The 25,342-nt window shown below is 40.4% G+C and overlaps 1 protein-coding gene across 7 annotated transcripts in view; it reads left to right on the plus strand.

Annotated features, from left to right (window-relative positions):
* The window catches only part of numbl (NUMB like endocytic adaptor protein), a 167,918-nt gene that overhangs the window by 139,996 nt on the left and 2,580 nt on the right, over nucleotides 1-25,342 (plus strand). For all 7 annotated transcript variants that reach the window (XM_062067997.1, XM_062067998.1, XM_062067992.1 and 4 more), the window contains 6 exons: nucleotides 4,241-4,315; nucleotides 14,215-14,355; nucleotides 17,362-17,569; nucleotides 21,524-21,793; nucleotides 22,083-22,262; nucleotides 22,332-25,342. The exon at nucleotides 22,332-25,342 is cut by the window's right edge and continues 2,580 nt beyond it. In XM_062067997.1, coding sequence (XP_061923981.1) covers nucleotides 4,241-4,315; nucleotides 14,215-14,355; nucleotides 17,362-17,569; nucleotides 21,524-21,793; nucleotides 22,083-22,262; nucleotides 22,332-23,377 — 1,920 coding nt within the window. In that variant the 3' untranslated portion in view covers nucleotides 23,378-25,342. The remainder of the gene's footprint in view (nucleotides 1-4,240; nucleotides 4,316-14,214; nucleotides 14,356-17,361; nucleotides 17,570-21,523; nucleotides 21,794-22,082; nucleotides 22,263-22,331) is intronic.

Here is a 25,342-nt window from a genome sequence, read left to right on the forward strand (position 1 = left end):
GAGTGGAGACAAGTCAGCAGCACAGAGACGTCCCCAGCTGATGCACAGATGAGTGGTCCACCCTAGGTCCCGACTTTGGACAGGTAGCGCCTCATCTGTGGTCACCGAATCAGAGCAGAAAATAAACGGCAGATCAACTGTTCTAAAAGGGGGGTCTATTTAAAGGCTAGAGAAAACAAGAGTTTTAAGATGGGACTTAAATGCTTCTACTGTGTTGACAATTTAGGGAGTATTCAGACCTCTCGAGGTTGGTTTCACCACTCTAGCTGTAATTGGACTTGTTCGAGATTATAAAATGAAAGCACATATTGCTCTTCACAACAAGCAGCTGTTTCGAAACATATTTGTTTTGCTTTTCTTGATTTTTGTTCACTTCTCTCTTATAAGAGTCCATAAAAATGATATGTCATTATGCAAATTAGAGCATGACGTTCAGACCACCTTTAGACTATGGATGTGCCCACAGATCCGTATTGGACGATTTTTGTGAAAAACTATTTCATCGCAATTGCCAATTAATGCCTTTTAATGTCGATCACAAACGCAGATCCCTCTAGCTGAGACTGTATTTATTTTCGGTCCCCTGGCCCACATTAAAGCTAGCAGCTAATTATGTGTTTTCATACACTGTGTGGAGCCGCTCCCCAAACCTAATAATAATCACCTCAGTTACAGCAAATTAACAGATTTTCTTAGTACCTTAAGTATCATTAGGTACCGTTATCATTGGGGCACAAAGCTAAACATGTTACACACCGAGAGCAAACTAGCCGCTAAGCTAGCTAGAAACAACAGAAGAAATAAATGCCTAGTGAACTTTAAGAAGTGTAGATGGAACCACAATGCAGCAGAAAGTAAGCAGTTATTAATAAGTAGATTAATAAGAGTTAAAGAGAGGATAATACAACTGTTGGTGTGTCAGCAATGTCACAGTACTAAGGGTAGTATCAGTATATAATTGATATTAAAGTGATGATATCAATATTTTTGTTATCTCAAAATATTTGTTTTGCTGTTTTTGTTCATGTTTACAAACTCAGGGAATATTTTGAGGGCAAAAACCAAAGGATATAAATGAGTAGTAGATGGTAGTTTTTGCTTTTTGCTTAGTTATTCGCTAAACAATCGTACGTAAAAAAAAAAAAGAGATGAAGGAACTAGTTTAAATTGTGTTTTGATATTGTTAAACTGTAAATAGCGCTCACCATAAATACACTGAAACATTATTTACAGTTAATACATGTGATCGGTATTGGCCGATCTCACGCATGGAAATGAATGAGTACCAACTCCAGTACTTTTTTGACACAGACCGAATCCCGGCGGTCCCATCCCGACATCGATTCACTTTAATTCCAACGGTGCCACCTTACGGTAGCGCGTGACGTCACGACTGGTTGTGACGTCACACAGCCAGATTACCACTAGGTCAGTGGTTCTTAACCTGGTTGGAGGTACCGAACCCCACCAGTTTCATATGCGCATTCACCGAACCCGAACCGTAATCATAAAATGATGTTGTTATATTAAAGAAATACTAATAAAGATATATTTTGCAAACAGAAAGTTACAGGAATGTACACATAATCCCATGTTTACATCTCATTGTGCAACATGTGAATGTTTTAGTGGGAACTAAATACGATATCTGAAAGGGGTACACATTATTTCCAAAGCAGGACCCCCCACCCAGACATATAATACTAGTACACAGCTCATGAAAAACAATATGTTATAGTCATTGTAAGTGGGCCAAAACACTTATATTAGAAAATAATCTCATGGAAATGACTGCTGTCATTTGATTATAATAATAAAACATTGAACTTGTTATTTAGTCAGGTTTGAGACAGGTGTGCTGCAGGTGTGACCTCAGTGCATGTGCACGTCTGATGTCGCTCACATGTGCTCCACCGAATGCTCACATATATGGAAAATTTAGAGGGATCATTGTTTGAGGGTATCCATAATACGCCGACAGGGAGAAGTTCTTATTTACACAATGAGTCGGGTGTGTCTTGACCTCCGCGGCGGAGGCTCTGCCGAACCCCTGAGGCTGACTCACTGAGGGTTCGTTCGAACCCAGGTTAAGAACCACTGCACTAGGTCGTGTTGCAATTTCCAATGCCAACTAAGAAATTCAATCAAAAAAGGCTCCAAAATAATAAATAAATAAAGTAGCATTAGCGATTTTGCATGGCGATTTCAACACCTCCAAATGTGTTAACGATAACTACAATTAAGATGTATGTTACAATCAAGCAGCTGCTGTGTAATAAGTACAATACTTACAGTATTAACACTTTCTGGGGTGCAACAAACTGAGCAGCCAACACACCATAAACTATACACTACTGCTATCTAATGTACTGGACTTGCAGTTGTAATTGAGACACAGAAGTGTGATAATGAAACAAATATATAACAATTGGACAGCAGTTCTAATAATCAGCTCATTTTAAATCTTACAATAAAACATTTATTTTATCATCAAAAATAATATTTGTCATACAACACGCAAGTACTGAAAATTGGTACCGTTGAGTACTGGTATCGAATCCCAGGTACCGGGAATTGGTACCGTATTGGTTCAAATATGAACGGTACCAATCCCTACTCATGGATAAATGGTATCGCTGTTGTTGTTCTTGTATCAGCTCACAGTCGTACCTAATGTTGTGGTCGGTGATTCTGTGCTGCAATGCAGGGATTTACAGCAGGTTGTACTGCAACGTATAAATCCACACTCACACATTCCATACTCGGTAATTACCTTCTTTCGGACAGTTTCACCCTGCAATTCCCAACAGAGCAGAAAATAAGATCAGGGAGTTTAGTGTGGTGTTGGAGGGAAATAAAGTATACTCAGATATTGTCTGGAGATATGGAGTGTGTTGTTGTTTCTGCTGACAAGCAAGATCCGTCACTGTGTGAAATGTACATTCTTACCGTCTATTTTGTCTCTCTGTCAACCATTTTATGTAATTGACCGCTTGTCCCTTTTTTAAAATCCCTGCACCACCTCCTCATTTAGCTCCTCTCTTCCATTTCTGCTTCCGTTCTCTCAATGGGATTATGCAATAACTAGGGCTCTGTACTGATGCACACTGCTACGAAGACTACTATTTTTGTTTCCCTGACTCATTTCTATCGTTTTTATGGTCCAACCAGAGTTGACTCTTTTTAAACCAGGTGACTTACATCCTAGTAATAGCTTGTTGATTACATCATCATAACAATGAGCTCACTAATCAAGTTTACATTGGTACCTCGGTTTGTGTTAGTAATCCATTCCAAAAGGTCAGACGAAGACTGCATCGTATTCTTAAACTCAATAGTGTTTCTCACCTTATTTTTCACGGTGCTAGCACTTGGAACTTTCTATGGGGGCTTATTTTGCAAATAAAGGCACAACGATTCAATGGAATCTGGTATTTAAAATACTCAGAGAAACTGTCCCCAAGTACCTGTCGAACTATTTCACTATTGATGCTACACAGGTACTACACGAGAGGGAGTTCCTCAGACCTGGTCTCCCCCAAATTCAAGACTCTCATGGGAAAAAAATGCATTGTACTATTTTGCCACCACACAGTGGAATGCACTACCAACGGACCTTAAAATTCGAACTTCCCTACTAAATTTTTAAAACTGCCATAAAATCATGGCTCAGCTCAACCTCTACCTGATCTGAACCAAAATCGATCCCCAGCAACTCTTCGAAGCATCAAACAGGTTTATATGTGGTTATAGTGTATGTATATTTTCTCATTCTGTTTTGCACACTCTTGGAGTCAACATGTGCATAGTCATGTACATAGTGTCAGGTACCCCCCCATTGTTTATATATATTGTTTTTAAATCACCTGACATGTATACTGTGTATATGTACATAATTTATCCATCTATTTAACTTATTTTTTTATATACATGTTACAGGTTATATATCTTTTATTATTGAATGTATCAAATGTGATGAATATTTAATGGACCACAATGGAAACAAGCCTTTTGGCTTTTTGTGCCATCCATTTGCCTTTTTAAAGCATTACATGGATTCAATTATTTAAGATGTCAATAAATTTCTCAATCAATCAATCAATGTTTTTCCGTACGATAACCGAGAAGGCAAATCTTTGGCGGAAAAGTTGAGAGTACGAAGACCGGGATAGTTTTGTACTCGAGTCTCCTGTGATGCTGTGGATGATTAACTCTCTGTCATTTTGTTTTGTCGCAACAGAGCGGGAAAAAGACAGTGAAGGCGGTTTTGTGGGTTTCCGCAGATGGACTCCGAGTGGTCGATGATAAAACAAAGGTAAGAACATATTTTGTCATATTCATACCCCAATAATTGTGATGTATCTAGTACAAATTGATGTATCTACACCAGGAACAACATCTGAGGGAAGGTATAAAATTACCTGTCGTTATTCATACAACGTTTTTCTTACATTTTTGTTAAATTTTGCAAATTTGGGTCCTTAAAGGCCTACTGAAACCCACTACTACCGACCACGCAGTCTGATAGTTTATATATCAATGATGAAATCTTAACATTGCAACACATGCCAATACGGCCGGGTTAACTTATAAAGTGCAATTTTAAATTTCCAGCGAAACTTCCGGTTGAAAACGTCTATGTATGATGACATATGCGCGTGACGTCAATGGTTGAAACGTAAGTATTCGGACACCATTGTATCCAATACAAAAAGCTTTGTTTTCATCGCAAAATTCCACAGTATTCTAGACATCTGTGTTGGTGAATCTTTTGCAATTTGTTTAATGAACAATGAAGAATGCAAAGAAGAAAGCTGTAGGTGGGATCGGTGTATTAGCGGCTGGCTACAGCAACACAACCAGGAGGACTTTGAGGATAGCAGACGCGCTATCCGACGCTAGCCGCCGACCGCATCTATGATCGGGTGAAGTCCTTCGTCGCTCCGTCGATCGCTGGAACGCAGGTGAGCACGGGTGTTGATGAGCAGATGAGGGCTGGCTGGCGTAGGTGGATAGCTAATGTTTTTAGCATAGCTCTGTGAGGTCCCGTAGCTAAGTTAGCTTCAATGGCGTCGTTAGCAACAGCATTGTTAAGCTTCACCAGGCTGGAAAGCATTAACCGTGTAGTTACAGGTGCATGGTTTAATAGTATTGTTGATTTTCTGTCTATCCTTCCAGTCAGGGGTTTATTTCTTTTGTTTCTATCTGCAGTTAAGCCCGATGCTATCATGTTAGCTCCGTAGCTAAAGGGCTTCGCCGATGTATTGTTGTTGAGATAAAATTCACTGTGAATGTCCATTTCGTGTTCTCGACTCTCATTTTCAAGAGGATATAGTATGCGAGGTGGTTTAAAATACAAATACGTGATCCACAATTGAAAAAGGACAAAGTGTGGAATCCAATGAACCCTTTTACCTAAGTTACGGTCAGAACGAAAAAATATACGTCCTGCACTGCACTCTAGTCCTTCACTCTAACGTTCCTCATCCACAAATCTTTCATCCTCGCTCAAATTAATGGGGTAATCGTCGCTTTCTTGGTCCGAATCGCTCTCGCTGCTGGTGTAAACAATGGGGAAATGTGAGGAGCCCTTCAACCTGTGACATCACGCTACTTCCGGTACAGGCAAGGCTTTTTTTTATCAGCGACCAAAAGTTGCGAACTTTATCGTCGATGTTCTCTACTAAATCCTTTCAGCAAAAATATGGCAATATCGCGAAATGATCAAGTATGACACATAGAATGGATCTGCTATCCCCGTTTAAATAAAAAAATGTCATTTCAGTAGGCCTTTAAGCGGAATTTAATTTGGGGCCACCCAGTTACAGAATTTTGGCAAACGATTTTTTTACTTTTTTAATTAAACTTGAATTTAATTTGATGCATGTTTTGTACAAAAACAAATGCATGGTAAATACATTATTGCAAAAAAATATTAACATAATTCAAACCCGACTAGGACCGGATTTCCAACCCTGTACTGCCGCCTTTTAAAGCAAGCACTGACGCTGTGCATCTCGGTGTCCAATTGGACTATGTGGGGTGATGTGCTATTATATTCTTAGCACTGGCGGAGAAGTATGCGGCTAGGAATACGTTTGAGGTAAAATTTCATATGAAGCTCCCTGTCATTCGACAGGGATATATGTCACATGTGCTTCTTCGTGCAAAACTGGAGGGGTGGGCCTGGCCTTGGCCCAGTAAAGGTTAGAAAAAAACACAGAATCGTCCATCACTACACTAGCACAATTAAATGAAACCCACAGAACAGTTTTGGTGTTGATAAATCACACTGCGTGTGCCTAAATAATTATATTTGCATCTTATCCTCTCAGTATTCTGCATATTCATGAAGACAGACACACCTAAAGGCCTACTGAAATGAAATTTTCTTATTTAAACGGGGATAGCAGGTCCATTCTATGTGTCATACTTGATCATTTCGCGATATTGCCATATTTTTGCTGAAAGGATTTAGTAAAGAACATCGACGATAAAGTTCGCAACTTTTGGTCGCTGATAAAAAAGCCTTGCCTGTACCGGAAGTAGCGTGACATCACAGGTTGTGGAGCGCCTCACATCTGCACATTGTTTACAATCATTCCCACCAGCAGCGAGAGCGATTTGGACAGAGAAAGCGAAGATTACCCCATTAATTTGAGCGAGGATGAAAGATTTGTGGATGAGGAAAGTGAGAGTGAATGATTAGAGTGCAGTGCAGGACGCCAGGATGTATCTTTTTTCGCTCTGACCGTAACTTAGGTACAAGGGCTCATTGGATTCCACACTTTCTCCTTTTTCTATTGTGGATCACGGATTTGTATTTTAAACCACCTCGGATACTATATCCTCTTGAAAATGAGAGTCGAGAACGCAAAATGGACATTCACAGTGACTTTTATCTCCACGACAATATATCGGCGAAACACTTTAGCTTCGGAGCTAACGTGATAGCATCGTGCTTAACTGCGGATAGAAACAGAAGAAACATGCCCCTGACTGGAAGGATAGACCGAAGATCAACAATACTACTATTACTTCTACTATCAGGAGACACTGAACTAAACCCTGGACCTGTAACCACACGGTTAATGCTGTGCCGCCTGGTGAAGCCTAGCAATGCTGTTGCTACGACGCCATTGAAGCTAACTTAGCTACGGGACCTCGACAGAGCTATGATAAAAACATTAGCTCTTCACCTACGCCTGCCCTCATCTGCTCATCACCACCCGTGCTCACCTGCGTTCCAGCGATTGACGGCGCGATGGAGGACTTCACCACGATCATCTGTGCGGTCGGCGGCCCGGAGACGGAGGAAGTCAACCCAGACACCGGTGAGGACAGCGGCGGACGGCGTTGTGTTGCTGTAGCCAGCCGCTAATACACCGAGCTCACCTACAGCTTTCTTCTTTTCTGTCTTCATTGTTCATTAAACAAATTGCAAAAGATTCACCAACACAGATGTCCAGAATACTGTGGAATTTTGCGATGAAAACAGACGACTTAATGCTGTTCCAAAATGTCTGCTACAATCCGTGACGTCACACGCAAACGTCATCATACCGAGACGTTTTCAGCCGGATATTTCCCGTGAAATTTAAAATTGCACTTTATAAGTTAACCCGGCCGTATTGGCATGTGTTGCAATGTTAAGATTTCATCATTAAAATATAAACTATCAAACTGCGTGGTCGGTAGTAGTGGGTTTCAGTAGGCCTTTAAAGGATTGCACTCTCTAATTTGCTCACCTAAGTGATGCGCAAGTTTAGTAGATCGGCTTTGCTTTTGTGCTATCAAGGTGGCGACTTGTCCAGGGTGTACCCCGCCTACCGCCCGCATGGAGCTGAGATAGGCTCCAGGACCCCCCCCCCCCCGCTACCCCGAAAGGGTCAAGCGGTAGAAAATGGATGGATGAAAGTTTGCACGTGTTTTAATACACGTAAACCTTTAGTTTAGTTTAGGCCCCCAGTGTCTTATTGTGGTACTTTTCCATTTCAGTGTGAAAAGCACACTGTATAGAAGGAAGGCGACAGAGGAGCGCAGACATAAACTTGCACTTGAGGAATGTCTGGCGACTAAGAGGCCTCCCCAGTGGGAGTGCAGCTCACCGGGGGCTCTTTTGAAAGTGGATCAGACTAAAGAGCGGCAGAGAATAAAAGAGGGAGTGAGTTCAATGGAGGAGCCCTTTACGTTCTTTCTTCTCATATTGTTGGAAGGCCACACACACACACACACACACACACACACACACACACACACACACACACACACACACACACACACACACACACACACACACACACACACACACATAAATACACACATACATACGACACACAACCTCACATCCTCTACCACCCCCAAGCACCGCTTTTAAAATAATATGTATACCAACAGTTTTATGTTTTGAGTGTATGTCTAAATGTTATTTTTCCTACCCCACCCATGATGTCATATTTTTGGGTGTCGGATACAGAGTAATTGGATTTGGATTTTTTCTTTTGGGAAAACATTGTTTCAGTTTTGGCACGATTCGGTTTTCGTTGGACTTTTGGGAACGGATTACTTACGAAAACTGTATCAATGCAGGACCACAATACAGTTATGGCTGTAATAATGAATATATATGAATATTCATGTTTAATCGCTTCATGATTAGGGATAGGTACCTTTCACATTGGAACAGATACGGTACCAATTCCCAGTACCTGGGAATCGATACCAGTACTTTACAGTACCAAGATGATTAGGGATGGTTACCTTTCACATTGGAACAGCTATGGTACCAAATCCCAGTACCTTCTTAACAGTACCAATTTTCGGTATGTTTGTGGGTTACGTATTAATAAATGTTAATATGAATGTTAATGATATAAAATGTCAATAAATTACCATTTAAAGGCCTACTGAAACTCACTACTACCGACCACGCAGTCTGATAGATTATATGTCAATGATGAAATCTTAACATTGCAACACATGCCAATACGGCCGGGTTAACTTATAAAGTGCAATTTTAAATTTCCCGCTAAACTTCCGGTTGAAAACGTCTATTTATGATGACGTATGCGCGTGACGTCAATGGTTGAAACGGAAGTATTGGTACCCCATTGAATTCAATACAAAAAAGCTCTGTTTTCATCTCAAAATTCCACAGTATTCTGGACATCTGTGTTGGTGAATCTTTTGCAATTTGTTTAATGAACAATGAAGACTGCAAAGAAGAAAACTGTAGGTGGGATCAGTGTATTAGCGGCTGGCTGTAGCAACACAACCAGGAGGACTTTGACTTGGATAACAGACGCACTATCCGACGCTAGCCGCCGACCGCACGGATGATCGGATGAAGTCCTTCGTCCTTCCGTCGATCGCTGGAACGCAGGTGAGCATGGGTGTTGATGAGCAGATGAGGGCTGGCTGGCGTAGGTGGAGCGCTAATATTTTTATCATAGCTCTGTGAGGTCCCGTTGCTAAGTTAGCTTCAACGGCGTCGTTAGCAACAGCAATGTTAAGCTTCGCCAAGCTGGGAATTATTAACCGTGTATTTACATGTCCATGGTTTAATAGTATTGTTGATCTTCTGTCTATCCTTCCAGTCAGGGATTTATTTATTTTGTTTCTATCTGCATTGGAGCCCGATGCTATCACGTTAGCTCAGTAGCTAAAGAGCTTCGCCGATGAATTGTCGTGGGGATAAAAGTCCCTGTGAATGTCCATTTCGCGTTCTCGACTCTCATTTTCAAGAGGATATAGTATCCGAGGTGGTTTAAAATACAAATCCGTGATCCACAATAGAAAAAGGAGAAAGTGTGGAATCCAATGAACCCTTGTACCTAAGTTACGGTCAGAGCGAAAAAAGATACGTCCTGCACTGCACTGTAGTCCTTCACTCTCACTTTCCTCATCCACAAATCTTTCATGCTCGCTCAAATTAATGGGGTAATCGTCGCTTTCTCGGTCCGAATCTCTCTCGCTGCATTGTAAACAATGGGAAAATGTGAGGAGTCCTTCCTCCGGTGACGTCACGCTACTTCCGGTATAGGCAAGGCTTTTTTTTATCAGCGACCAAAAGTTGCGACCTTTATCGTCGTTGTTCTCTACTAAATCCTTTCGGCAAAAATATGGCAATATCGCGAAATGATCAAGTATGACACATAGAATGGATCTGCTATCCCCGTTTAAATAAAACAATTTCATTTCAGTAGGCCTTCAACACTGAGCTGATAATGATAACTGTATAATGCAATGTATTCATTTCAGTAGTCAGAAAGTAGTCTTTGCCATTGAATTGAGTGTGCCAGTCTAGTGCAAGCGTGCATCTTAGTAGTAGTTTTGATTACCACCTTTGGAGGTTTTGAAATTGCCATGTAAAATTGTTAACGCTAATCAGTAGGATGTATATGGCATATCCCATGTAAATTAGCATTGAGCTAGTGCATTTTGAAGAGCGGAGCCTGACTTTTGAAAGCTTTCTAACAGGCAACAAAAGTATCATGATAAAGTACCATTTGATTTTACGTGAATCGGTACGGAATTTGGTTGGTAGCTATAAAACTACCAAATCTAGTACCTATTCATTTTTAGAGATTACATAAGAAAGTACGTTATCAATGCATATTTTTCCAGGCTTTTGTGGGCCATATAAAATGATGTAAATCTGGCCCCCTGGGCTGTGAGTTTGGCACAATGTGCTCTTAGTAGTTAAAACCACATACAAGTATCTAAAGGTGGCCTTAAACCCCTTTTCTAAAGCGACGACGGTACAAAGTGGTTTTATATGTGAAGTATGAGTCTCATGACCTTGGTCTCCATCAGTGACTAAGTGCTGAACTCTGAAAGGACAGCGCGGCGTTTCTGTGCGACAACACGACTTCCATGGCGCACAAATGGAAAAGAACGTTCAATCCCTTTAAAATGCCAAGAGTCACGTCACCATGTTGTATTCTGATGAGTCACGTTTACTGCACGCACAACAGATAGATCAGTGTTTTTCAACCTTTTTTGAGCCAAAGCGCATTTTTTTCATTGAAAAAATCCGGAGGCACACCACCAGCAGAAATCATTAAAAAATGAAACTCAGTAGACAATAAAAAGTCATTGTTGCAAGTGTTGGATATGAATTCAAACCATAACCAACCATGCATCAATATAGCTCTTGTCTCAAAGTAGGTGTACTGTCACCACCTGTCACATCACGCCGTGACTTATTTAAATCCCAGGTATTATTATTATTATTATTATTATTATTTTGAATTTTTTGCTGTTTTCCCGTGCGTATAGTTTTAGTTCTTGTCTTGCGCTCCTATTTTGGTGGCTTTTCCTCTTTTTTTTGGTATTTTCCTGTAGCAGTTTCATGTCTTCCTTAAACGCAATTTCCCGCATCTACTTTGTTTTAGCAATGAAGTATATTTTAGTTGTTTTTATCCTTCTTTGTGGGGACATTGTTGATTGTCATGTCATGTGAATTATATTTATATAGCGCTTTTCTCTAGTGACTCAAAGCGCTTTACATAGTGAAGTAAATTCACTTCACATTGTTCATTGTCATGTCATGTTTGGATGTGCTTTGTGGACGCCGTCTTTGCTCCACAGTAAGTCTTTGCTGTCGTCCAGCATTCTGTTTTTGTTTACTTTGTAGCCAGTTAATTTTTAGTTTCGTTCTGCATAGCCTTCCCTAAGCTTCAATGCCCTTTCTTAGGGGCACTCACCTTTTGTTTATTTTTGGTTTAAGCATTAGATACCTTTTTACCTGCACGCTGCCTCCCGCTGTTTCCGACATCTACAAAGCAATTATCTACCTGCTGCCACCTACTGATATGGAAGAGTATTACACGGTTACTTTGCCGAGCTCTAGACAGCACAGACACTCAACAACAACACATAATTAGCAGACTATAATTACTGGTTTGCAAAAAATATTTTTAACCCAAGTAGGTGAAATTTGATAATCTCCCACAGCACACCAGACTGTATCTCACGGCACACTCGTGTGCCGCGGCACTGTGGTTGAAAAACACTGTGTTAGATGGTCTGTATATGGAGGCGTGTCCTGATAATATGAGGTGATCCATTGAATCTGAAGCAAAAATCACATGACCGGTCATTTCCCTGAAAAGAAGACCCTCTGCTCCGCCTTTCACCTTGGTACCAGTGGCTCCCTTCATTCACTAATTTGCTGCAGTGAATGGCCTTCTCTTCTCGTTCCTGTCCTCATCCACCCCTTGCTTTGTTTTCCTCGGAGAAGAGGATGTGTGTGCGTGTGTTCTTTTGTGCCTTTCATGCGCCTCTCAGCCCTTGTTTTGCTGCTCGTTTTGTTTTGTGGAGAGGCAAAGAGGTGAGCTCGGGGGCCCCTAAATATACACCAAGAAAGCGATGCCCCCCTTGGAGTGTCCTCAGTAGACACTAAGGCAAGGCTGAATAAAGCCTTCCTTGAAGACGTGGAGCAAACATCCTCAATATTTAAGAGGGTCCGGTGTCAATAGTGTTGGTTTCATTTTTGTTACTGGTAGCAGGGAAAATGGCTTCATGGCATGAAAATAATTTGTCAAGTATTGGGTCATTCAAAAAATGTTGCAAACTTCCTGAAAATAAATAAGAGCCACTTTTTTTGTCAAGGCCAGCCGACCCTAATTTTTCTAATAGGGGTGTCCTGGTCCGGAAAAAATAAACAAGTAGTTGCATGTATCGGAAATCTCCGATATACAGTATGAAGGGGATTCATATGGCCCCATTCGTCGCGGATTACCTGATGCATGAAACGTGACGAATTGGGGCGATGCACTATAGAGTGTTGAATATGTGTTTTGTGGCAATTCTAACTTTGACCACAGCGTCAGTTGCTATGTAGTGAAGTGAAGGGAATTATATGTATTTGGGGTGTGGGAAAAAATCGATTTGAATTCGAATCGCGATTCTCACGTTGTGCGATTCAGAATGGATTCTCATTTTTTTTTAAATCTATTATTTGTAATGTTTTCATTTAAAAAAAATGTTTTGTTTATTTAATTAAAGATTAAAGTACCAGTGATTGTCACACACTAATTAATCAATCCAACAAAACAATACACAGCAATACCATAACAATGCAATCCAATTCCAAAACTAAACCCGACCCAGCAACACTCAGAACTGCCGTAAACAGAGCAACTGAGAGGAGACACAAACACGACACAGAACAAACCAAAAGTAGTGAAACCAAAATTAATATTAACTGTATCAATATTAGTTTCAATTTCAACATAGCAGTGATTAAAAATCACTCATTGACATTATCATTAGACATTTATAAAAAAAAAAACGAAAAAAACAAAACAATAGTGTCACAGTGCACTTGCATCGCATCTCATAAGCTTGACAACACTGTGTCCAATATTTTCACAAAGATAAAATAAGTCATATTTTTGGTTCATTTAATAGTTAAAACAAATTTACATTATTGCAATCAGTTGATAAAACATTGTCCTTTACAATTATAAAAGCTTTTTACAAAAATCTACTACTCTGCTTGCATGTCAGCAGACTGGGGTAGATCCTGCTGAAATCCTATGTATTGAATGAATAGAGAATTGTTTTGAATCGGGAAAAAAATCTTTTTTGAATCGAGAATCGTGTTGAATTGACAAAAAAAAATCGATTTTGAATCGAATCGTGACCCCAAGAATCGATATTGAATCGAATCGTGGGACACCCAAAGATTCACAGCCCTAATATTTATATAGCGCTTTTCTCTAGTGACTCAAAGCGCTTTACATAGTGAAACCCAATATCTAAGTTACATTTTTAAACCAGTGTGGGAAGCACTGGGAGCAGGTGGGTAAAGTGTCTTGCCCAAGGACACAACGGCAGTAACTAGGATGGCAGAAGCGGGGATGGAACCTGGAACCCTCAAGTTGCTGGCACGCCCACTCTACCAACCGAGCTATACCGCCTCATGTAGAGTGGCCCTTTCCAGCATTTTCAGCAGACTGCATTGCAAGATGATTAACACACGGTTACTCTGCTGAGCTCTAGACAGCACCGACACTCAACAACAACACATCATTTGCAGACTATAATTACTGGTTTGCAAAAAATATTTTTACTCCAAATAGGTGAAATTATATAATCTCACGGCACACTAGTGGTTGAAAAACACTGACATATAGCATATTTGAATTGACTTTTATTATATGTGTGAAATGTTTAATGGACTCTTGTCTTATGTATTCTGTCCAGGACCTCATTGTGGACCAGACCATAGAGAAGGTGTCCTTTTGCGCTCCTGATCGAAACTATGACAAGGCTTTCTCCTATATCTGCCGAGACGGGACCACCAGACGATGGATGTGCCACTGCTTCATGGCTCTTAAAGACTCGGTGAGAACACCTGAACCCGTCGACAAGTCCTGGTCAACACAAATTTATTACTAAAAAATGTCTCTGGTCAAAGTCAGAAGTAAATGTGCAACCTAATAAATGGGCAACCTAAGGCTAGTTCTGGTTTCGATTTGGGATATGACCACAACCACAACAAAATAAAAAGAATCACATGTGCATAAATAACTATTCACAGCCATTGCTCAATTTTTTGTTAGTGCACTTTTGCAGCGATTACAGCCTCAAGACTTTTTGAATACGATGCCACAAGCTTGGCACACCTATCTTTGGACAGTTTCGCCCGTTCCTCTTTGCCCAGTCCTCTTTGCAGCGCCTCTCAAGCTCCATCAGGTTGGATGGGAAGCATTGGTGTTCATCTAGGATGTCTCTGCATTCAAATTTCCCTCTATCCTGACTAGTCTCAAAGAAAAACACCCCACAGCATGATGCAGCCACCACCATACTTCACTGGAGGGATGGTATTGTCGGCCAATACGTACTAAGTGCCCTTATTTGATCAATATTGCAGTGTATAATAAGCCTTTTGGCAATTTAAACAAATATTAAATAATCATAGTTGCATATTACTTACACATACAAAGTCTCCAAGGCAGCAGCGTAGTACAAACCCCGTTTCCATATGAGTTGGGAAATTGTGTTAGATGTAAATATAAACAGAATACAATGATTTGCAAATCATATTCAACCCATATTCAGTTGAATATGCGACAAAGACAACATATTTGATGTTCAAACTGATAAACATTTTTTTTTGTGCAAATAATCATTAACTTTTGAATTTGATGCCAGCAACACGTGACAAAGAAGTTGGGAAAGGTGGCAATAAATACTGATAAAGTTGAGGAATGCTCATCAAACACGTATTTGGAACATCCCACAAGTGAACAGGCAAATTGGGAACAGGTGGGTGCCATGATTGGGTATAAAAGTAGATTCCATAAAATGCTCAGTCATTCACAAACAAGGATGGGGCGAGGGTCACCACTTTGTCAACAAATGCGTGAGCAAATTGTTGAACAGTTTAAGAAAAACCTTTCTCAACCAGCTATTGCAAGGAATTTAGGGATATCACCATCTACGGTCCGTAATATCATCAAAGGGGTCAGAGAATCTGGAGAAATCACTGCACGTAAGCAGCTAAGCCTGTGACCTTCGATCCCTCAGGCGGTACTGCATCAACAAGCGACATCAGTGTGTAAAGGATATCACCACATGGGCTCAGGAACACTTCAGAAACCCACTGTCAGAAACTACAGTTGGTCGCTACATCTGTAAGTGCAAGTTAAAACTCTCCTATGCAAGGCGAAAACCGTTTATCAACAACACCCAGAAACGCCGTCGGCTTCGCTGGGCCTGAGCTCATCTAAGATGGACTGATACAAAGTGGAAAAGGGTTCTGTGGTCTGACGAGTCCACATTTCAAATTGTTTTTGGAAACTGTGGACGTTGTGTCCTCCGGACCAAAGAGGAAAAGAACCATCTGGATTGTTATAGGCGCAAAGTTGAAAAGCCAGCATCTGTGATGGTATGGGGGTGTATTAGTGCCCAAGACATGGGTAACTTACACATCTGTGTTAATGCTGAAAGGAACATACAGGTTTTGGAGCAACATATGTTGCCATCCAAGCAACGTTACCATGGACGCCCCTGTTTATTTCAGCAAGACAATGCCAAGCCACGTGTTACATCAACGTGGCTTCATAGTAAAAGAGTGCGGGTACTAGACTGGCCTGCCTGTAGTCCAGATCTGTCTCCCATTGAAAATGTGTTGCGCATTATGAAGCCTAAAATACCACAACGGAGACCCCCGGACTGTTGAAAAACTTAAGCTGTACATCAAGCAAAAATGGGAAAGAATTCCACCTGAGAAGCTTAAAAAATGTGTCTCCTCAGTTCCCAAAAGTTTACTGAGTGTTGTTAAAAGGAAAGGCCATGAAACACAGTGGTGAACATGCCCTTTCCCAACTACTTTGGCACGTGTTGCAGCCATGAAATTCTAAGTTAATTATTATTTGCAAAAAAAAATAAAGTTTATGAGTTTGAACATCAAATATGTTGTCTTTGTAGTGCATTCAATTGAATATGGGTTGAAAAGGATTTACAAATCATTGTATTCCGTTTATATTTACATCCAACACAATTTCCCAACTCATATGGAAACGGGGTTTGTAGAAAGTATCCAGTAACAAGCGGGTCTGCATCATTCAACCTATTGCATCATGAGAGTCACGGCCTTAAATTAACAAATTATTGTGAATGTGACCACAAGGCGTCGCTTAAAACAAATAATTTCATTAAAGTGAATACGTATGTACATGTAATTTTTATTTTTTGTAGTTTTAATATATTTGCAAATATTGGAAGAAAAAAAACATTTCATTATGGGGTATTGTCTGTATAAAAAAATTCCATTTTGGATTAAGGTTGTAACATAACAAAATGTGGAAAAAGTGCTGTGTATACTTTCCGGATGCACTGTATCTAAATACAAAGACAACCTATGTCACGGCCTCTTCTCAAATGAATCACTGATACTCTTAACAGTATGGATGTGATTTCCCTGAACCTGTGAAGATGATTGTAAAATATAAAAAAACTATTATTAAAAACCAAGCCCAGGGATTTGGCATTCTATACAACCCTGTCTGGTTTCATTATCGACTTGGCCGGTGAGCGAGATTACTGGTGTGTACAGCATGGAGCTAAGCATAAGTGGACTGAGATAAGACGATTAGACAGAAGTCACCCATCCATCTTATCTGTCTCTCTTGCCTCCGCAAACTGTCTCTGTTTTTTTATCAAGGATTTATCATGGAGCGTAATCATCATCGCAGGGCATGCGGTCCTAACAACATGGGGATCTGATTGGATAATTACGCACTGGGTTGTATTGTATATCCAAGTCGCCATCAATCTCATGCAACAAGTCACCACGTCTTGGGACTGTTTTGAAATGCTTGTGGGTTTGTATTTGTTTCCTATTAGGGAGAGAGACTGAGCCACGCGGTCGGCTGTGCCTTCGCCGCCTGTTTGGAGAGGAAACAGCGCAGGGAGAAGGAGTGTGGTGTGACGGCATCTTTCGACGCCACTCGGACGTCGTTCGTACGCGAGGGCTCTTTCCGCGCTAACTCTTCCTGCAACCAGCCAGGCAGCAGCAGTGAACATGATGAGAAATCACAGGATAAAAATAAAGGTGAGGCTTATAAACCATGGCGCACTTACAAAGTGAAGGATCTTATGTCTCATTTTTTAGATGATTTTTACTCATTTTCTGGGCCAGTTTGCCGAATCGGTACCACATTTGTTGTAAACTTATATTTGTCTTTTTTCGACTCTAAATCTAATTAATACACATTTTGAATGACTTAAAATGTGTATTAGCCCAAAGATGATTTGTTTGAGTAACAGGACTGAAAGTAACAGGAGTGAGTTTTTAGCATAAAATTTGGGTTGCCCCGATACCAATAATTTAATACCGGTACCAAAGTATACATCGATACTTTTCAATACTTTTCCAAAGAAAGGGAACTACGAAAATTGTCAATATTGGCTTTATTTTAATAGAAAATATTACAATATATTAAACACGTGTTTCCTATTGCACTCAAAGAACAATTTTAGAAGGTTAAAATAGAAATTAAAAGGCATTAAACACATTGGACTTGTTTGAGTAACCGGACTGAAAGTAACAGGAGTGAGTTTTTAGCATGGAATTTGGGTTGTCCCGATATCAATAATTTGGTACCGGTACCAAAGTATATATCGATACTTTTCCAAAGAAAGGGAACTGCGAAAATTGTCAATATTGTCTTTAATTTAACAGAAAATATTACAATACATTAAACATGTGTTACCTATTGCACTCAAAGAACAATTTTAGAAGGTTAAAATAGAAATTAAAAGGCATTAAAGACATTGGACTTGTTTGAGTAACCGGACTGTAACAGGAGTGAGTTTTTAGCATGGAATTTGGGTTGTCCCGATATCAATAATTTGGTACCGGTACCAAAGTATATATCGATACTTTTCCAAAGAAAGGGAACTGCGAAAATTATCAATATTGGCTTTAATTTAACAGAAAATATTACAATACATTAAACACGTGTTTCCTATTGCACTCAAAGAACAATTTTAGAAGGTTAAAATAGAAATTAAAAGGCATTAAAGACATTGGACTTGTTTGGGTAACAGAACTGAAAGTAACAGGAGTGAGTTTTTAGCATAGAATTTGGGTTGTCCCGATACCAATAATTTGGTACCGGTACCAAAGTATATATATCGATCCTTTTCCAAAGAAAGGGAACTACGAAAATTGTCAATATTGGCTTTATTTTAACAGAAAATATTACAATGCATTAAACATGTGTTTCCTATTGCACTCAAAGAACAATTTTAGGAGGTTAAAATAGAAATTAAAAGGCATTAAACATATTGGACTTGTTTGAGTAACAGGACTGAAAGTAACAGGAGTGAGTTTTTAGCATAGAATTTGGGTTGTCCCGATATCAATAATTTGGTACCGGTACCAAAGTATATATCGATACTTTTCGCTACTTTTCCAAAGAAAGGGAACTACGAAAATTGTCAATATTGGCTTTATTTTAACAGAAAATATTACAATACATTAAACACGTGTTACCTATTGCACTCAAAGAACAATTTCAGACGGTTAAAATAGAAATTAAAAGACATTAAACACATTGGACTTGTTTGAGTAACAGGACTGAAAGTAACAGGAGTGAGTTTTTAGCATGGAATTTGGGTTGTCCCGATACCAATAATTTGGTACCTGTACGAAAGTATTTATCGATACTTTTCCAAAGAAAGGGAACTACGAAAATTGTCAATAATGGCTTTATTTTAACAGAAAATAGTACAATACATTAAACATGTGTTTCCTATTGCACTCAAAGAACAATTTTAGAAGGTTAAAATAGAAATTAAAAGGCATTAAACACATTGGACTTGTTTGAGTAACAGGACTGAAAGTAAAAGGAGTGAGTTTTTAGCATGGAATTCGGGTTGTCCCGATACCAATAATTTGGTACCGGTACCAAAGTATATATATCGATCCTTTTCCAAAGAAAGGGAACTACGAAAATTGTCAATATTGGCTTTATTTTAACAGAAAATATTACAATGCATTAAACATGTTTCCTATTGCACTCAAAGAACAATTTTAGGAGGTTAAAATAGAAATTAAAAGGCATTAAACACATTGGACTTGTTTGAGTAACAGGACTGAAAGTAAAAGGAGTGAGTTTTTAGCATGGAATTCGGGTTGTCCCGATACCAATAATTTGGTACCGGTACCAAAGTATATATATCGATCCTTTTCCAAAGAAAGGGAACTACGAAAATTGTCAATATTGGCTTTATTTTAACAGAAAATATTACAATGCATTAAACATGTTTCCTATTGCACTCAAAGAACAATTTTAGGAGGTTAAAATAGAAATTAAAAGGCATTAAACATATTTGACTTGTTTGAGTAACAGGACTGAAAGTAACAGGAGTGAGTTTTTAGCATAGAATTTGGGTTGTCCCGATATCAATAATTTGGTACCGGTACCAAAGTATATATCGATACTTTTCCAAAGAAAGGGAACTACGAAAATTGTCAATATTGGCTTTATTTTAACAGAAAATATTACAATACATTAAACATGTGTTACCTATTGCACTCAAAGAACAATTTCAGACGGTTAAAATAGAAATTAAAAGGCATTAAACACCTTGGACTTGTTTGAGTAACAGGACTGAAAGTAACAGGAGTGAGTTTTTTGCATGGAATTTGGGTTGTCCCGATACCAATAATTTGGTACCGGTACCAAAGTATATATTGATACTTTTCCAAAGAAAGGGAACTACGAAAATTGTCAATTTTGGCTTTATTTTAACAGAAAATATTACAATACATTAAACATGTGTTTCCTATTGCACTCAGAGAACAATTTTAGACAGTTAAAACAGAACAGTACTGAGAAGATGAAGCAATGTTGATTTGAGATACAAGTGTTTTGAGTTAAGAGCTCCGTCACAGAGTCAATTAAGCTTTTAAGTCGCATACATATATTACTGTATTATGAGAACAAACATTAAACAAATTATTCAGGTAACAGTATTGATCATAGTTGAAAAATCAACAAATATAAAGGATGATGGACCATGTGACTTGCGGAATATTATAATACTTGTTTTGAAGGGGTAACAGGACATAGTGAAAACCAAGGGACACAATTTAAATGTGAATGTATCTTATTGTTTGAGGTTTTTTTTTCCAAATTAACTTAAAGTTGTAGTTGTCGGTGATATGCAAAATCTAACGAGTTAGACTCGACTGGAAAATCCTTAGTGGAAGATAGTTCAACCCTTTATCTTTAGCTCACTAGGAGTAATGCACCGATATTTCGACCAACAAAAAATTAGGCAAGACTTAGGAAGAAACAGGATGTTGTGATGACGTGAGCAAGAAGCACGCGAAACACGAGTATGTGTTGCAAGTTGTTTTCAAATGAAGAAAAGGTCACCGAAAGAATGCTAAAATTCTTCATGTCAACCTCAGACAACAGAATGAAACTTGAAAAATGCTCCAACATTGGTTTATATTTCAAGATTTGAGGATTTGTTCATTTCGCTGTCAATCAGAAAAGGAATTTAGCCTCCGACAGATCATCCATTCATCCTGCGGATGCCCAGTGTGCAGGCCAGGCCGCTGTCCATAGACGCTGAACATCCGATGGGCGGGACAAAACCTAGCTTTATCCAATCCCTGTCTAGTTTTGCTGCAGTGGAACAACCCACTCTATACTTCTTGTTGACTCTTTGGAGCGCGTTGACTCATTGTCTGGCGCCATTTAGTATTTGGCTTAACTAATATTTTTGTATTATTGTAAAATATATCAAAATATGTTACCAGTGGTAAATAAATATTTCCATACTTTTATGATTGTTTTATTCTTTGAAGAGTAAATATTAGTTTCTGCATTTGCAATGTCTTGATTTTAGTGAGGTTAGTACCCAGTCATAACCATAACTGCAATGGTAATAATCATTTGCATAATAATTTATTTCTGTGTTGCGGTTTTCGGCCTCGGTTTCCTCATTTTTGGTTACGGCCAAGAATTTACACTTCTCTTTCCTCCAGACCAGCCTTCAGTTCATGCTGCCCTGCCCCCTGGTACTGCTTCCCCACCCGAGGGTGCAGCATCCCCGATGGAACGGCCGGAACCTGGTGGGCCTCACGCAATCCCCCGCCGCCATGCGCCAATCGAGCAACTGGTACGTCAAGGATCATTCCGAGGATTCCCAGCTCTCAGTCAGAAAAACTCCCCCTTCAAGAGGCAGCTGTCACTCCGTCTCAATGACCTGCCATCCACACTGCAACGCAAAACGGACTTTGAGACCAAGAACCCTGGTGAGTTGAAACATTTGTTTTTGATTCTTTTCTGCTCATGTTTCAGTTGTTAAATGCTCTTTGGACGGTCAGTCATAGTGTTTGTAGTCAATGCAAAGAAACAGGACAGCACCGTAGAAATGTGGTTAGGACTTGCTTGTTTGTGTAGGTTTTCTCCCAGTATAATGTTAGGTTGACTGGACAGGGTGTACCTCTGGTCCAAAATCAACTGGGATAGGCACTAGCCCACACGCTTTCTTAAATTCCTTCTCCTCTCCCCATCTCTCTTCATGTGTACCTTTCCTGCTAGTACTGGAGATGGACATGTGCTTGCCAGGGGAGGGAGACATCAACGCCCTGTGTTGTCAGATCAACGCCTCCTTCACCAAGCCTTCTGAGGATCCTTTCTCCAACCCCTGTTCATCTGCGGGTGGCCTGCCAACCTGCGTTGTGCCCGCAGCTTTGCCCCCACCACCAGCACCGATGCAGGGTAATTAGCAAGCATCACCCAGTAGAGATCTGTTTCGGTGCTCTAAATGCTCTACTTTTTCCCTCTTAGCTACACCATCTTGGGTTCAGCCGGATCCTCCGCTCCACTCTCCTCCTGCCGTCTCCGTGGTGATGCAGAGTGGACACAAACGGACGCCGTCCGAGGCAGAAAGATGGCTAGAAGAAGTCTCCAAGGCAGTCAAGGCTCAGCAGACGCCCCCACCGGGCTCCACCATCCCCACCATCCCGGGGCCACCATCTGCATCCAGTCAGGCCTCTGTGTCAATCAAACCTCTCATAGCGGGCCCCTCAGCTCCTGCCCCAATGTCTCTTCCACCAATTTCCATATCATCAGTCCCCCTGATACCCGGCCCTCCAATTTCCAGCCCTCCTATGTCTTTGCCTTCTATGTCCATCCCCACAATGTCTGGTCCTAGTATGTCAGGAGCCCCAATGATGCAGCCCTCCCTCCCTGGGCACCGAGGCTCCATCCCCAGCTCCATGCAGCCTTTTCCTTTGGCTTTCGATGCCACTACAGCTCCTGTCGGGATCTTCCCTAGTCAGCCTGTCCAACCGACATTTGTTCCCATGCAAACGTACATCCCAGGCTTGGCCAGCAGTATGACCTACCCTAATGTTAGCGTACCCGTGGTGGGAATCACTCCATCGCAAATGGTGGCCAATGTCTTCTGCACGGCTTCAGGCTCTTCCAGCACTGGAGGTGCTATTGGCTCTTGCGTCGGAGGGCCTAAAGTGGGCACCCACCATTCTTACTCAGGAGCACCTTGTGCAGTTGGTACCACGGGTGGGTTTTCCACACCATTCTCCTCTACTCCTCCCCTTTCAACAGCCATAAATGGTCTCCCACCACACAGCGGCACCACAGCAGCTCTTCCCAATGGAACCTCTAGCAGTACCAGTAGTTGGCCACCGGAGGGCAGCCACCTGACCGCCCCTGTGACCGGTAATCCCAAAGATGACGACCGTTTCGAGGCCAAGTGGGCTGCGCTTGAGACCAAACCAGCAGCCCAGGCACCTGGAAGCAAGACTCCGGCAGCAGCAGCAGCCAACCCGTTTTCGAACAACCTGCAAAAGACTTTTGAGATTGAGCTCTAAGTGAGAGCTCTGCAGTTACGAAGGAGAAAGCTCAACTTTCTACTTTAGTCCTGAAATGTGGCCAAGCGTCCAGCCTAGCAGCCCCCTAAGAGCTCTTAATGAAGCATCTACATCAGAATGATATTCCTTTCTTTACGGATTGCTGGGTTGCCCTTTGGAAGACGTCTCTAAAAAACATCATGTGATGATGAAAATCTCGCCGCCTCTTTCCTGCTTTCATATCTGCACTCTGGCTTTACTTTCTTTACCGGCTGCAAGTCCCTTGACTTCTGACGAGTGTTGTCACTTGGCAACACGGTCAATGGTTGCTTTCTTTAAAAGGTGACTCGGATACATTCCAATCTCACGGACTGATTGTGGCAGTATTTGTTCTGGAAAGAAGCAAAGAAAATGAAGCATTCTTGGATGGACTGAACACCGGATTGATGCTTGATTGTATTCCCTAAAGGACTCTCTTATTATTAGTAGGGGTTTGTTGCCAAAATTATTTTATTTATTGTACTTTATTTTGATGTTATATTTACTTAAAATCTTTAAAGGGATTTATTAAGATATTTTTTATCACATATATTTATTTCAGTTGAACTTTTAAAAAAAGACCAGGGAAAAAGAGGTCCAGTACAGTGGAACCCGTTTAAGCCCACCCCGTTTATGTCCTCAACTCGTCCACATACATACAGACAATTGGGCTGTTTTTGTCCCGAATTTCCCCCTTCCGACCAAAGACCGCAAACACCCGACCATCTCGTGTCTTACAAGATCGTCCTAGAAGATTTTCCTGTGGTCTGAGGTGCGTTAAGAGTACATTCGTCCCCGATAATTGGCTCCAAAAACAGGTCGCACCCTGTGGGGAATACCGATGCCTTCCGAGTCATGGCTCCGTGAACTGTAACGTGGTACAGGAAGAGGATACTGAGATCGAATTTACCTCCAGCTCGCTGAGTAGATTTAAAGTCTGCGTTCAATTTTTTCCCAATCTTTTTTTTAGTTTGGGATTTTCATTTCAAAAATATTGTCCCAAGATCAACATCCTTCCCTTCTCTTGTACGTCCTCTTCTATGTTGCCTGTTTGTTCTGCCTTTGCTACTGTGAATTTTGGTAGCGACCAATAGAAAGTAAATACAGATTTATTTTAAAATATAAACAAATCCACTAAAATTATCGTAATAAGGCAAAGATATTTGTGAAAAATAACATCAGTAGGGCAGGAAGAAGAGGGCAAATTGTGCCTGAGTGAGCAGCAGAGACATAAAGAGAGAGATGTGCTGTGTTCGCACTGACCGACTAGATGAGGGGTGTCAAACGTACGCCCCGCGAACAGGTTTTATCCGGCCCGCGGGATGAGTTTGCAAAGTATAAAAATTAGCCAAAATTTTGGAATGAAAGAAACTGCTGTTCTAAATGTGTCCACTAGATGTCACAATAGCAATTATTTGTATCTTTGTAGATGATGCTACATATGTAAAAATAATAAACCACATGATGTTAGTGCACCAGTCGAGGAAAATGAGCAAACCACATAAACAACATTCTGTAATTTGATTTTGATATCATTTTTTTTATCTTGATAGATTGAAAATTAACACCAATGAGTTGACTGATGAACATTATCACATAATCTATTTAGAAAGTATAAATAACGACAAATAAAGGTAGAATACTATTAACCTAAACATGTGAGTGTAAAAAAAACAACATTGATTTGTACATTTTCAGAATGTGCTTGTTCTTTATTTTTAAGTTATCGTACCGTGATTTTACCAGTCCGACCCACTTGGGAGTAGATTTTTCTCCATGTGGCCCCCCCCCCCATATAAAATGAGTTTGACACCCCTGGACTAGATAGTAGAGACGCACGCTGCAGTCGTATTAATAACGAAAGGAAAATGGAGTAATTTGCTGGATCTAAAGAAAAAGACAATCTGCAACAAAATCACGCAAAATTACGTCTTGAAGGACTTGAAT

This window comes from Entelurus aequoreus, linkage group LG13 (genome assembly GCF_033978785.1).
Source record: "Entelurus aequoreus isolate RoL-2023_Sb linkage group LG13, RoL_Eaeq_v1.1, whole genome shotgun sequence".
Lineage (NCBI taxonomy): Eukaryota > Metazoa > Chordata > Actinopteri > Syngnathiformes > Syngnathidae > Entelurus > Entelurus aequoreus.